Raw genomic sequence first — 15306 nt, forward strand, 5'->3', positions numbered from 1 at the left:
GTCATTTATCCGATGTGTGATGCAACAACAACTTCAGATATGTCATCGCTGAAGTGAAATGAAAAACAAAACTGGAGCAATGACAGTCTTCCATCCGTTTATTGAATGAGACGAAAAGTCAAACGCAAAGACAAAACAAAAAAACATTTACAAGGAGCTGCTGTAGGGCACCACTCGTGCCCAGAGGCTTACGCAGCCAACCTGACTTCAGCTCCTGATGTCCGTCACTCGGCCACACCCCTTAAAGGCACACACCCAACACACGCAAACTCCATACAGTACATACAGTAATTACATTTCTTAAAACTAGAGTCGCTTGACTCTAAATTCCTATTTTGTTTTGATCATAAAACGCTATTTAATTGACCACACATATTGCCATCAAAAATATAGAACAGGATGTACGTTTACAATTGTTACTTTTTAAAATTTTTCTTTTACCATTTCAGGGTTTCCATAAATGGTGTCATTTTGCCCCAAAAATTTGAGACAGTGAAAGTACATTTCATCTACTCATGCATGTGCAATCACTAAATTGAATTAATTTTTTTTTTTTTTTTTTTTTTACGGTCAAAACCCTCACAACTCACCTGTTTGTTTGATTTTGTCATGTGACATTTTCAGTCAAGAGCAAGCAGCAAAACAACCGACCCCTGAAATGAATTAAAAAAACAAAACAAAAACGGGTGGGTTTTGTTGCTTAAATCATGTTCCACAAAGCCAATATTAATGAATTAATTGAATTAGTGGAGCGGCTTGAAACATATTATTATTTCAAAAACAAAAAACAAAAGGCTCTTCTTCCCCTTAAAGTATGGCATTCTATCTCGTCGTTAGAGGTTCTTCTTTGTCCGTGTGATCAGCGTCAGAAGCGTCTGACATCACATCATCCAAATCGGAGAGTGGAGCCACGCTCTCATCTGCTTGCTCTCCTCCCGCTTCTGCCGTCAAGCCGCTCGAGGCCGGAGGCTCCTTTGAATTGTGTTGTTTCAAGTGTTTCCTCAGATAAGCACGACTCGACAAACTTTTATCACATACCGGGCACGTAAACTGTTTCTTCCCGCTGTGCGTTGTCATGTGTTGTTTGAGGTGTGACCTGTGAGAATAACTTTTGGCACAGAGTGAGCAATGAAAAGGTCTCTCCCCAGTGTGAGTTACCATGTGTTGTCTGAGACACGAGCTCTGGGAGAAACTTTTCGCGCACACCGGGCATGGGAATGGTTTCTCCCCAGTGTGCATTCTCATGTGAACCCCAAGGTAAGACCTGTGAGAGAAACTTTTCGAACAAACTGAACAAGTAAAAGCCTTCTCCCGGGTGTGCGTCACCATGTGAATTTTCAGATACGACCTGTGTGAGAAACCTCGGCCGCAAACTGAACACGTGAACGGTTTCTCGCCGGTGTGTCTTTTCATGTGTTGCCTGAGGTAGGACTTGTGAGAGAAACTTTTAGCGCACACGGAACACAGAAAATGTTTCTCGACGGCATGCGTGCCCCTGTGTTTTTTCATTTCACACTCGTTGGGGAACGCCGTGCCGCAGACCGGACAGGAGTAGTGTTTTTCAGCCGTGTGCATCGCCGTGTGTCTCGTCATACTGCGCTTAGCGGTGAATCTTTTGTCGCAAATTGAGCAAGCGAAAGGTTTCTCCCCGCTGTGCTTTATCATGTGCGCTTTTAAATGACTCTGATAGGCATATTTTTTCCCACATACGGGGCAGTAAAAGTGATTGTCATCATCGTCGTGCGTCACATCCCCTTTCGGCTTTTTTGTAGCCGCCGAAGATTCTTTGCTGTCATCACTGTGATCGGAGTCCGAAGAGTTTGACGTTGTGTCGTGTGGTTTTGAGCGTGGCTCTTCACACAGATCTCCGTCGGCTTCTGTTGTCATGTGTTGACTGGAGCCGCTAGAACCCAAAGTTGTCTTCCCGGTGTGTGTTTTCAGATGTATTCTGAGTTTTGACATGTGGAAAAACCTTTGCGCGCACAATGAACAGGAAAAAGCATTCTTGGCGCTGTGTGTGCTCATGTGTCTTCTCAGTTCAAACTTACTTAAGAATCTCTTCTCGCAAGCGGAACAAGAAAACGGTTTCTCTCCCGTGTGAATTGCCACGTGTCGGCTCAGATTCTGCTTGAAGGTGAAGCTTTTACCGCAAATGGAGCAAGCAAAAGGTTTCTCTCCACTGTGCGTTCTCATGTGCGTTTTCAAAGCACTTTTGTAGGCAAACGTTCGGCCACATTGAGAGCAGCTCAAGTGGCTTTTGTCAGCGGGGCGTTCACCTTTAGACTTGGTCTTCGGCAATTCTCCATCAGCTTGACTTGAGCTGCTGCCTCTGCTCTCTTCGCTTTGACTGGGATGAGGCTGCGAGGAATGACCCTTGTCCTCCTCACTCTTCGTGTGGACACCGGTCCAGGTGAATGCAGTGACGTCAGCCTCTTCCTCTTCCTCTTTAATGTCGGGTGGCTGTCCTGGCACCTCCTGCTTCACGGTGGACTTGCACTGCTGCTCAAAGGGAACGTTTTCTTGCTTCATGTCTGAATGACACCAGGAAAGCACACCAGGGTGTCAGTGTATCGTGTTGACACGAAGCTGGTTTCCCTACTCTAAATGACATCATTGACGGCACTCAGGCTCAGCGAAATCCCTCATAGCTGCTGACCTTAAAAGGACCCTAAAAGTATATTACCGTGTCCACTGAGGCAGAAATGATTAATGGAATAACACAATTAATATTGAATAAAAGAAACACATTCATCCACTGATGTTCGGTAAACAAACATGGATGCCAGTGACCATTTAACGAATCATAAAAACTATTGTGTTCATTTTTTCATCATGGAACAAAAAGTCAATCCATTAATTCTCGTTACGGCCGACTATCGACTGAAAATATCATTACATCAAGGAAATATTTTTACATTCGCTGTTGATACATATGCATGTATTTCTATGAACCACCTTAAGTAGTTTAAGAGCCTATTCCAATTTTTTTCTACGACAGGAGGTGAGCGGATCCCAGTAGGTCGCAGCCCCACTTTGCGAGACCACCTGATTGGTCCCCCCCCTCCAAACGGCGGCTCATTTAAACACGATATTTACACAGTTAATAGTCCACTTTTGACATTTGTCAACAGCTACTGATCCGTCGAGTAACAATGAAGATCGGGATGCACACCACGAGTGTTAAATAATTATACGAACCTACTTTGTGTAGTTGAAGACGAGGCTTGGGGAAAAGCGTGCAGAAGTTTCCTCCTTCGCACGGCGCTGTCCTTCTCTCAAACTGTTCAAATAACTCTTGAACGTTTCGGTTCCCACCTTTGGTCAGCTTTTTTTCAAATCTCTTAACATGTTCACGCACTCACACCCGCTCTCCGCTTAGCTTAACACGCTAAGCTATCGCGGGAAAACCTCGACTTGAGATTTTTAGACAAACGGCGAGAGCGTTTGTCTAAAACACGACAGACTCGTGTGCTAATAGAAGCTCAGTCATTAAAATCAACAGCTTGACTTTTAGCCTAGCGACGTGAACGTCACCCTTTTTTTTTTTTAACATGTTCACGCACTCACACCCGCTCTCCGCTTAGCTTAACACGCTAAGCTATCGCGGGAAAACCTCGACTTGAGATTTTTAGACAAACGGCGAGAGCGTTTGTCTAAAACACGACAGACTCGTGTGCTAATAGAAGCTCAGTCATTAAAATCAACAGCTTGACTTTTAGCCTAGCGACGTGAACGTCACCCTTTTTTTTTTCTTCTTCTCAAGATTATTTGGCGGATGGTTAAACAGCTTTTCGGTGTATTACCGCCCCCTACAGTAAGGAAGAACGCTTCCACATCCATTTTTGTGTCAAAGAGGCGTATTCTAACAACCCCGGCCTGTTTACGTGAGGTCGCTCAAGGAACACTCGAGTTTTGGGCAAAAATGTTGAATAACACCCCCCCCCCCACAACATTGGAGTTACGTTTATTTTTGAAGCATTGCATGTTAACCCCTGGTCACCACAGAGCTCCGTCCCACCTTTCAGTCTGAACGTAGATGGAGCTGCTCCTAAAGTTTGTCTTCTTCGTTCAAAAAGACTTGACCAGTCATCCAATGTTCCACAACTTTTATTGTCCACCCGTGCATCATTAATGAACATTTTTGTTTTTTGTACACAGCGTACAACAATACTTAGATGCATCACAATAACATAAAGCATGAATCCTTACCGTATACAGTTTTGCCTTCCAGACTGTAATTCAGGACTAGTGTAAAGAAATCAAAGCTGGTGCCATATACACCTTGTCTCTTTTCGTCAAACTAACTGATGTCAAGTTCCCGCCACTCAATGCAAAAATAAAAATATATATAACAGTAGGGGGGAACAGTAATCCAAATAAACGTAGAATCCTGAGCAAATTACAGAAAATGTTACGATCCCAAACGAAGAAACAAAACAGTTACATGCAGCTTTTTTCATTTGTTGGAAAACTACGGTTGTTTGTTTACATTCATAACCTGCGCGAAACTCAGCTCGATTTGATTTATAAACCACTTGACCAACCAATCTCATCTGTGCTGATAGAGGTCGAAGGCTTCTTCGCAGTGTGCATTTTCATGTGCGCGTTCAGCGCGCGGCTGTGGACGAACCGTTCTGCGCACACAGAACATTTATAAGGTCTGTTTCTCTCGTCGGAGTGCCTGAGCATGTGTCGGTCCAGGTAAAACCTCTGGTAGAATCCTTTAGCGCAAATCGAACAGGAATGAGGCTTTTCCCCCGTATGAATCGCCACGTGTCTCTTCATATTCTGCTTGATGGAGAATCGTTTACCGCAAACCAAGCAAGCGAAAGGTTTCTCTCCAGTGTGCGTCAACATGTGTGTTTTCAAATGGGACAGATTGTTCCAAAATTTCCCACATTCAGAGCACTGAAATTTTCCCTTCGTTCTGTTTTTGAATGGCTTGTAATCATCGCCACGTGTCGTATCGATTTTAGACTTCTTTTTCGTCTTCAAACGTTTTGGGGACCGGCAACTATCATCAGTGTCAGACAAGTTTGACAAAATGTCGTCCGTATCTGATATTGGAGCAAAGAGGGAGTCTGGTTCCGAGAGGAGGTCTTCACAGAGTTCTCCATTGGCTTCTGTTGTTGTGCATGCACTTGACGTCTCCTCACTTTGACTGTGATGAAGCTGGGAGGGCCGGGCTTCATCCTCTTCTCTCTGAATATCAACGGCAGTTAATATGGCTTTGTGGATGTCAGCCTCCTCCTCCAGACCTTGGGGCTGCTCCCCATCCTCTTTCATGCGGGGCGGCTCTGCTGGCTCCTCAGATGGAACCGCTTCCTTCAACATCTTCTGTTTATCTGTCCAAGACAAAGAGAGGCACAGGATCATGTCCGTTTGTTTCAGTTGGATAATATTGTTATTTTTCACGTTTTTTTTTTTTTTTTTTTGCATTTTTAGTATACGTTTTTAAAATGGTTTGATAGTTTAGTCAAGCTTAAAAGACGTTTGCATAGAGGGGCTAGTCCTTTACGCTCAACATTTAATATGCCAACATATCCCACGATCCCATCCGTTTGGGCCATGCTTCATTTTTTTCATTGTGAACACATACACCGTGAAGTGTCAATATTTAGTGGACTTTGACAATCTGTAGCAATGGAGAAGCTACGTTAAATTGATGCGAACCAAAATTTGTTCCGAAATTATGAACCTTCAAACAACACAAGGAGCAGTCCAGATGTTGTCGATTCAATTTTTTGTATGATAACTATTAACCCGGGAAACAAGAGCTCGTCTGCGTTTATGCGACGCTCGCGAGAATGCGAATAGCTTCGTTTCCAATGAAAACGATGGGTGGGCAGCCAAAGTCTCGTAGTCGTTCGCTTTTCGTCTGGGTGGGCGTCACATGCCTGGTTTGGAATGATTTTCGGGAGAAAAGAAACCTATTCCGTCTATTACAGCCAACAATAAGGAGCAAAGGACAAGGCATGACCAAAGGCGCTGTTAGCCGCTAGCCCATGAAAATCGCTACCTGCTGAGCATTGTGGGAAATTCTGAAAAGCCCGCTCCCCCACAAAAGTTCTTTAAAGTATAAAATACCGCTCCCACCTTTTTTTAATTAAATAAATCGGTGAAGCTAAAACCAATCTTAATATCATAGTAAAAATTCACAGTATCCTCTTTCCAACTCGTTCAAACGACTCACAACCAACCTGGTTTGTGTAGTTCAACGCAAGGGTCGAGAACAGCGTGAAGTAGTTCGCGTTGTCGCTCGTTCTCTTCTCTAGTCCGACAAAGTTCCTCCTCGTACTCCGCTATGGTTCTCTCAAACAGTTCGAATATCTCTTCGACGGCCACGTTTAGTCGCTGCTTCACCAACGTTCTCAGAAGTCTCACTTTGCACATTTTGAACACAACACCCGCGAGCTCCCTTGATGGACCGTGTCGTGAATTTCAGCGCCTCTAAGCGATGCGTATGCTAAGTTGACGAAGGGAAAGGGCAATTGAAATGCTTTTGTTTCCTATCAGACAAAAGACGTGCCGTTAGAATAGGAAAACCTCAATAAAAGCAAAGCCGTTTCTCAATTAGGGTCCTCGAGATCCCGTGAAATGTTTGGCTCAAATCCTGTTCTTCTTCTGCCGTAGTTGATTTAGTGGTTGGCAAACCAGCGTTTGGTGCATTATAGCGCCACTTACTGGACCGGAGTGTGGAGCGGCAAATCCTTATTTATCTGGTTCCCATTAAATCACCGATTCTGAATTTTGGTTGTTGATGCAGTTCCATGTCGATTCTCAGTACTGAATGCAAGTTTATTATGCTTCACAATTGTTACGTTATCAAAGTTATCAATTTCCTTCTTTCCGTACCATAAGATCAGCATTCCACGAGCACCCGCCAAACAGTCTCTTGCTGGCCACACACATCACATTTGCCAGTTGGGTGCTTTCCTATTTTGTAACGTGTGGAATTCACTGCATCATCACAAATTTTATATGTTACAATATTTTACAACAAATTATAGAATGTGGCATACAAGTGGATGACAAGTTACTTGGATTCTTGAACGTTTCGGTTCCCACCTTTGGTCAGCTTTTTTTCAAATCTCTTAACATGTTCACGCACTCACACCCGCTCTCCGCTTAGCTTAACACGCTAAGCTATCGCGGGAAAACCTCGACTTGAGATTTTTAGACAAACGGCGAGAGCGTTTGTCTAAAACACGACAGACTCGTGTGCTAATAGAAGCTCAGTCATTAAAATCAACAGCTTGACTTTTAGCCTAGCGACGTGAACGTCACCCTTTTTTTTTTCTTCTTCTCAAGATTATTTGGCGGATGGTTAAACAGCTTTTCGGTGTATTACCGCCCCCTACAGTAAGGAAGAACGCTTCCACATCCATTTTTGTGTCAAAGAGGCGTATTCTAACAACCCCGGCCTGTTTACGTGAGGTCGCTCAAGGAACACTCGAGTTTTGGGCAAAAATGTTGAATAACACCCCCCCCCCCACAACATTGGAGTTACGTTTATTTTTGAAGCATTGCATGTTAACCCCTGGTCACCACAGAGCTCCGTCCCACCTTTCAGTCTGAACGTAGATGGAGCTGCTCCTAAAGTTTGTCTTCTTCGTTCAAAAAGACTTGACCAGTCATCCAATGTTCCACAACTTTTATTGTCCACCCGTGCATCATTAATGAACATTTTTGTTTTTTGTACACAGCGTACAACAATACTTAGATGCATCACAATAACATAAAGCATGAATCTTTACCGTATACAGTTTTGCCTTCCAGACTGTAATTCAGGACTAGTGTAAAGAAATCAAAGCTGGTGCCATATACACCTTGTCTCTTTTCGTCAAACTAACTGATGTCAAGTTCCCGCCACTCAATGCAAAAATAAAAATATATATAACAGTAGGGGGGAACAGTAATCCAAATAAACGTAGAATCCTGAGCAAATTACAGAAAATGTTACGATCCCAAACGAAGAAACAAAACAGTTACATGCAGCTTTTTTCATTTGTTGGAAAACTACGGTTGTTTGTTTACATTCATAACCTGCGCGAAACTCAGCTCGATTTGATTTATAAACCACTTGACCAACCAATCTCATCTGTGCTGATAGAGGTCGAAGGCTTCTTCGCAGTGTGCATTTTCATGTGCGCGTTCAGCGCGCGGCTGTGGACGAACCGTTCTGCGCACACAGAACATTTATAAGGTCTGTTTCTCTCGTCGGAGTGCCTGAGCATGTGTCGGTCCAGGTAAAACCTCTGGTAGAATCCTTTAGCGCAAATCGAACAGGAATGAGGCTTTTCCCCCGTATGAATCGCCACGTGTCTCTTCATATTCTGCTTGATGGAGAATCGTTTACCGCAAACCAAGCAAGCGAAAGGTTTCTCTCCAGTGTGCGTCAACATGTGTGTTTTCAAATGGGACAGATTGTTCCAAAATTTCCCACATTCAGAGCACTGAAATTTTCCCTTCGTTCTATTTTTGAATGGCTTGTAATCATCGCCACGTGTCGTATCGATTTTAGACTTCTTTTTCGTCTTCAAACGTTTTGGGGACCGGCAACTATCATCAGTGTCAGACAAGTTTGACAAAATGTCGTCCGTATCTGATATTGGAGCAAAGAGGGAGTCTGGTTCCGAGAGGAGGTCTTCACAGAGTTCTCCATTGGCTTCTGTTGTTGTGCATGCACTTGACGTCTCCTCACTTTGACTGTGATGAAGCTGGGAGGGCCGGGCTTCATCCTCTTCTCTCTGAATATCAACGGCAGTTAATATGGCTTTGTGGATGTCAGCCTCCTCCTCCAGACCTTGGGGCTGCTCCCCATCCTCTTTCATGCGGGGCGGCTCTGCTGGCTCCTCAGATGGAACCGCTTCCTTCAACATCTTCTGTTTATCTGTCCAAGACAAAGAGAGGCACAGGATCATGTCCGTTTGTTTCAGTTGGATAATATTGTTATTTTTCACGTTTTTTTTTTTTTTTTTTGCATGTTTAGTATACGTTGTTGAAATAGTTTAGTCAAGCTTAAAAGACGTTTGCATAGAGGGGCTAGTCCTTTACGCTCAACATTTAATATGCCAACATATCCCACGATCCCATTCGTTTGGGCCATGCTTCATTTTTTTTCATTGTGAACACATACACCGTGAAGTGTCAATATTTAGTGGACTTTGACAATCTTTAGCGATGAAGAAGCTACGCTAAATTGACACAGTAAAAGGCAAACATGCGAACCAAAATTTGTTCCGAAATTATTAACCTTCAAACAACACAAGGAGCAGTCCAGATGTTGTCGATTCATTTTTTTGCATGATAACTATTAACCCGGGAAACAAGAGCTCGTCTGCGTTTATGCGACGCTCGCGAGAATGCGAATAGCTTCGTTTCCAATGAAAACGATGGGTGGGCAGCCAAAGTCTCGTCGTCGTTCGCTTTTCGTCTGGGTGGGCGTCACATGCCTGGTTTGGAATGATTTTCGGGAGAAGAGAAACCTATTCCGTCTATTACAGCCAGCAATAACACGAGTGCAAAGGACAAGGCATTGACCAAAGGCGCTGTTAGCCGCAAGCCCATGAAAATCGCTACCTGCTGAGCATTGTGGGAAATTCTGAAAAGCCCGCTCCCCCACTAAAGTTCTTTAAAGTATAAAATACCGCTCCCACCTTTTTTAAATTAAATAAATCGGTGAAGCTAAAACCAATCTTAATATCATAGTAAAAATTCACAGTATCCTCTTTCCAACTCGTTCAAACGACTCACAACCAACCTGGTTTGTGTAGTTCAACGCAAGGGTCGAGAACAGCGTGAAGTAGTTCGCGTTGTCGCTCGTTCTCTTCTCTAGTCCGACAAAGTTCCAAGAAACCTATTCCGTCTATTACAGCCAACAATAAGGAGCAAAGGACAAGGCATGACCAAAGGCGCTGTTAGCCGCTAGCCCATGAAAATCGCTACCTGCTGAGCATTGTGGGAAATTCTGAAAAGCCCGCTCCCCCACTAAAGTTCTTTAAAGTATAAAATACCGCTCCCACCTTTTTTAAATTAAATAAATCGGTGAAGCTAAAACCAATCTTAATATCATAGTAACAATTCACAGTATCCTCTTTCCAACTCGTTCAAACGACTCACAACCAACCTGGTTTGTGTAGTTCAATGCAAGGGTCGAGAACAGCGTGAAGTAGTTCGCGTTGTCGCTCGTTCTCTTCTCTAGTCCGACAAAGTTCCTCCTCGTACTCCGCTATGGTTCTCTCAAACAGTTCGAATATCTCTTCGACGGCCACGTTTAGTCGCTGCTTCACCAACGTTCTCAGAAGTCTCACTTTGCACATTTTGAACACAACACCCGCGAGCTCCCTTGATGGACCGTGTCGTGAATTTCAGCGCCTCTCGCAATGCGTATGCTAAGTTGACGAAGGGAAGGGGCAATTGAAATGTTTTTTTTTTCCTATCAGACAAAAGACGTGCCGTTAGAATAGGAAAACCTCAATAAAAGCAAAGCCGTTTCTCAATTAGGGTCCTCGAGATCCCGTGAAATGTTTGGCTCAAATCCTGTTCTTCTTCTGCCGTAGTTGATTTAGTGGTTGGCAAACCAGCGTTTGGTGCATTATAGCGCCACTTACTGGACCGGAGTGTGGAGCGGCAAATCCTTATTTATCTGGTTCCCATTAAATCACCGATTCTGAATTTTGGTTGTTGATGCAGTTCCATGTCGATTCTCAGTACTGAATGCAAGTTTATTATGCTTCACAATTGTTACGTTATCAAAGTTATCAATTTCCTTCTTTCCGTACCATAAGATCAGCATTCCACGAGCACCCGCCAAACAGTCTCTTGCTGGCCACACACATCACATTTGCCAGTTGGGTGCTTTCCTATTTTGTAACGTGTGGAATTCACTGCATCATCACAAATTTTATATGTTACAATATTTTACAACAAATTATAGAATGTGGCATACAAGTGGATGACAAGTTACTTGGATAACAGTTTTTTAATACGTACAATTTCATAACGAAAACTCAAATCAATTAAACATCACTTACGGGGTTCCCCAGGGATCTGTGCTGGGCCCTAATTTATATTATAGATGAATGGCATCAGCAATGTTTCCATAGTCTTAAAATATGTCTAACTTGTTGATGAAACAACACCTTGCAGTTCAGGGAAAAAAAAAACAATAACCCTACAACAGCTTCTGAACGGGTGCTGTGGAAAACGAATAAAATATAATGAAAAAATGTTTTGATTTCAAGAAATTATCACTCAAATAAATTGCTTGGGGTAGCAATTGATGATAGACTATGTTGGAAATCTTAATAAAAAAAAACATGAAATCCAAGATGTAAAAAAAAAAAAAAAATTTAGATATTTTATATAAAACTAAGGATGTCTTGAATAATAAGTCATTACACACACTTTACTGTTTACTGCTATTGCTATGTATGATTTACTGTGTGGAAAGATGAGGCAACAAATACAAAACCAACACTCATCCAATTTTTAAGTTAAAAAAAAAGCCAATTAGAGTAATAATAGTACTTGGGCCGCCCACAGAGAACCAACCCATACACTATTAACCAACTTAAATAGTAGGGCGAAACAATTTGTTGAATTCAAAGCAACAATCACAGTGTAGTGGAATACAATTTTGAAAACAACAACAACAACAACAAAAAACCCACAATTATTGGGTTTTCATTTTCAAATGCTTCAGCCCTACCATTTCCCCCATTGTTTCTCAGTGCCCGTCCTCACAGGTGTTTTCAAAACATTTTGACACATTCGGAGTAGTTCAAGTATTCCCCGTCAGCTTCTGTTGGGTCATGCGTTCACCTGAGCAACCGAGAGGTTTCTCCGCCGAGTGTTTCCTCGCATGTCTTCTGAGCGACGTCGTACGAGCGAAGCGCTTCGCACAAACTGCGCACGTAAAGGGCTTCTCCCCGGTGTGCGTTCTTATGTGCGTCCGCAAATACGACTGACGAGAAAACGTTTTGCCGCAAACCGCGCACGGGAAAGGTTTCACACCAGTGTGTATCGTCATGTGTGTCTTCATGTCATCTTTGTCGTGAAACCTTCGCGCGCAAACAGAGCATGTAAAGGGTTTCTCCCCCGTATGCCTTCTCATGTGTCTTTTGACATTCCGTTTGAAGGAGAATCTTTTCTCGCAAAGGGAGCAAGCGAAAGGTTTCACTCCCATGTGCGATACCGCGTGACTTTTCAACGCTCTTTTGTTGGCAAACGTTTTCTCACATTGAGAGCAGTTGAATTTATTGCGGACAGCGTGATGCGTCAAACGGCCTTTCGATTTGTTTTGAGTCTCCAAAGGTTCGGTGTCGCTGTGATCAGTGTCAGAGGAGTTTGACACGTCATCCATATCTGAGAGTGGAGCAATGTAGCCTGTCTGTGACGCTTCACAGAGTACTCCATCACTTTCTGTTATCGCGCGTTGACTTAAATTCTCATGCGGAGTGTGACGAAGCTGTGACGATTGACCTTCATCAACTTCGCACTTCACGTGGACACCAGTCCATACGAACGTGTTGATATCAGCATCGTCTTTCGGGCATTGAAGCGACTCTCCATCCTCCTCTTTCTTAATGTGGGGGGGCTCTGCCGTCTCCTCCTCCTGCTGCTTTTCTTCTTGACTATCCGCCGACATCTGCTGAATGTCTTCGCCAGACGAGGGAAGCAAATGCAGATGGGATGTTGGGATGACTAGAATTTTGGAACAAATTTCAGGTTATTGCTGGGCCAAAATATTAATATTCATTAGGGATCAAGATAGTAATAGCTCACAAAAACTGACAAAATAAGTACAACTAAAAGTGAAAAAACACTTTCGTTGATGGGATTAAAAAAAAACGATAACTGAAATTGCATCTTAGATTTATAAAAACAATCTAAAAGTAACTATAATTGAAGCGAAAATATTCTCCGATTTCGTCTTTGCCAGGACTCATTTTAAATGCAGATATTTACTTTGGTCTTGCTGTACAGTCATACTGATGAAGGAAAAACTCCATTTAAAAAAAACAAAAAACTAAAACTAATACTAATACCAATACAAACCAGCGGTGTCGCAATTACATCTATTGGTCAACAATTAATTGATGGTCAAATCAACAGACAACTATTTTGATAATTAATGAATCATTTAGAGCCATGAACTAAAAATGATCCAAACTGTGATTTCAGCCTAGCAAAGGTATTCTAATTTCTGTGGTTCTTCATCAAGGCAAACTGAATATCTTTTGTGTTTCATCAAAAGAAAACATTTGCACCGTTTTGTTCATCAAGCATTATTAGGCTCGATTCGATCTTTTCAGAGGATGAAGTGGACGTAGATGATGTTGGGCATGTGAATTTCGGTGATTGGTCGTATTTTTCGAAGGTTAAGGCCACGTTAAGCTTTTGTACACGTACATTAAGCGTTTTTGACTGTGCCGTATAAAATATATACAGAGTCACTGAACATGTGAGCAGAGAACTATAGTTAACCAACCTGCTCTGTGTAGTAGAACTTGAGGTTTAAGAACAGCGTGCAGTAGTTCGCCTTGTCGCTCTTTTTCCTCTTTGGTCCGACAAAGCTCCTCCTCGTACTCCGCTATGGTTCTCTCAAACAGTTCAAATATCTCATCGACAGCCACGTTTAGTCGCTGCTTCATCAACGTTCTCAAAATTCGGACTTTACACATTTTTTTTTTAAACGCAGTCGCGTTAGCTTTCTGCTCTGGTTAGCTTTGTTGGCAAGTTCAGCGTTGCGGGTTACTGCGCATGCGTAAAACTTGCTCCAATTTTGAGACGTCGACGGGACGCCTTGAAGGACGAAAACATTTGACACGTTTGACTTGAAGAGAAATGACAGCTATGCAGCAAATTTTCCATATGCTTTTAAATCCAGTTGAAGGTCCTCATTTATAAGTGAGCGAAATAAAATAAAAAAATATGTATTGTTCGATTTTTGATTTCTTTCAGCAGGTTCAAATTTGTTTTTGTTTTCTGAAGCTATTGCACCTCCGCCGATGCCCTAAAAAAGAAAATTTAAAAGAACATTGAAAAAAAAAATTTGATTTGCCTGAACATGTATCGTAAGGTAGTTAAGATTTCAAACTAAAGGCTTTAATATTTCTGAAGTTGCCCACTAAAAGCTTTAACTGCTGCCCCCGACCTCCAAATATGCAATGACATTAAGACAGGCGGGTACACAAAGATTTTCCATTTTTATTTCGACGGGACGCCTTGAAGGACGAAAACATTTGACACGTTTGACTTGAAGAGAAATGACAGCTATGCAGCAAATTTTCCATATGCTTTTAAATCCAGTTGAAGGTCCTCATTTATAAGTGAGCGAAATAAAATAAAAAAATATGTATTGTTCGATTTTTGATTTCTTTCAGCAGGTTCAAATTTGTTTTTGTTTTCTGAAGCTATTGCACCTCCGCCGATGCCCTAAAAAAGAAAATTTAAAAGAACATTGAAAAAAAAAATTTGATTTGCCTGAACATGTATCGTAAGGTAGTTAAGATTTCAAACTAAAGGCTTTAATATTTCTGAAGTTGCCCACTAAAAGCTTTAACTGCTGCCCCCGACCTCCAAATATGCAATGACATTAAGACAGGCGGGTACACAAAGATTTTCCATTTTTATGTCGACGGGACGCCTTGAAGGACGAAAACATTTGACACGTTTGACTTGAAGAGAAATGACAGCTATGCAGCAAATTTTCCATATGCTTTTAAATCCAGTTGAAGGTCCTCATTTATAAGTGAGCGAAATAAAATAAAAAAATATGTATTGTTCGATTTTTGATTTCTTTCAGCAGGTTCAAATTTGTTTTTGTTTTCTGAAGCTATTGCACCTCCGCCGATGCCCTAAAAAAGAAAATTTAAAAGAACATTGAAAAAAAAAATTTGATTTGCCTGAACATGTATCGTAAGGTAGTTAAGATTTCAAACTAAAGGCTTTAATATTTCTGAAGTTGCCCACTAAAAGCTTTAACTGCTGCCCCCGACCTCCAAATATGCAATGACATTAAGACAGGCGGGTACACAAAGATTTTCCATTTTTATTGACATTTTTGGACAGTTTATTTTCCAGTGTCATCCGTAACCGTTCACACTTCATTTGCATAACTTTCCATGGTAGCTAGGAGGTGATGCAAACGCAGGCGGGATGACCTTCAGCGTGCTCAACTTTAGCTCTCCGGAGAAAAATAAAATCAACATCAACCAACGTCACCACCGCCCTGGTTTACAACCTCCTAGTCTTTAAGGCTGATGTTTTTGGAAAAAAAAAAAAAAAAAAAATTGGGGG

General features: G+C 42.1%; 2 protein-coding genes across 3 annotated transcripts; both read right to left on the reverse strand.

The window, feature by feature from the left end:
• Positions 1-790: 790 nt before the first annotated feature.
• Positions 791-3536, reverse strand: LOC109532308 (gastrula zinc finger protein XlCGF57.1-like). 2 transcript variants are annotated; one of them, XM_019897126.1, is made up of 2 exons: positions 3203-3536; positions 791-2531 (listed from the first exon to the last, which is right to left on the reverse strand). In XM_019897126.1, exon 2 carries the CDS (start codon positions 2527-2529, stop codon positions 823-825), a length of 1707 nt encoding a protein of 568 aa, XP_019752685.1. In that variant the 5' UTR covers positions 2530-2531; positions 3203-3536; the 3' UTR covers positions 791-822. The 2 variants fall into 2 exon arrangements, with proteins under 2 accessions (XP_019752685.1, XP_019752684.1); XM_019897125.1 differs by having other exon boundaries at positions 3199-3536.
• Positions 3537-3948: 412 nt separating this feature from the next.
• Positions 3949-13892, reverse strand: LOC109531942 (zinc finger protein 726-like). Its single transcript, XM_019896479.1, has 6 exons — positions 13496-13892; positions 11789-12708; positions 10130-10367; positions 8076-8893; positions 6201-6438; positions 3949-5345 (listed from the first exon to the last, which is right to left on the reverse strand). Exons 1-6 carry the CDS (start codon positions 13686-13688, stop codon positions 4525-4527), a joined length of 3228 nt encoding a protein of 1075 aa, XP_019752038.1. The 5' UTR covers positions 13689-13892; the 3' UTR covers positions 3949-4524.
• Between the last annotated feature and the right edge of the window lie 1414 nt (positions 13893-15306).

Source organism: Hippocampus comes, unplaced genomic scaffold, assembly GCF_001891065.2.
Source record: "Hippocampus comes isolate QL1 unplaced genomic scaffold, H_comes_QL1_v1.1 scaffold22, whole genome shotgun sequence".
Classification (NCBI taxonomy): domain Eukaryota; kingdom Metazoa; phylum Chordata; class Actinopteri; order Syngnathiformes; family Syngnathidae; genus Hippocampus; species Hippocampus comes.

Coding starts and splice junctions, on each gene's coding strand:
- LOC109532308 (XM_019897126.1), bottom strand. CDS start 2,529: ATGAAGCAAGAAAACGTTCCCTTTGAGCAGCAGTGCAAGTCCACCGTG.
- LOC109531942 (XM_019896479.1), bottom strand. CDS start 13,688: ATGTGTAAAGTCCGAATTTTGAGAACGTTGATGAAGCAGCGACTAAAC. Junction 6,439..8,075: donor TTGGTTGGTCAAGTGGTTTA/TAAATCAAATCG, acceptor AGGCGCTGAAAT/TCACGACACGGTCCATCAAG. Junction 5,346..6,200: donor CGTTGAACTACACAAACCAG/GTTGGTTGTGAG, acceptor TGTCTTGGACAG/ATAAACAGAAGATGTTGAAG.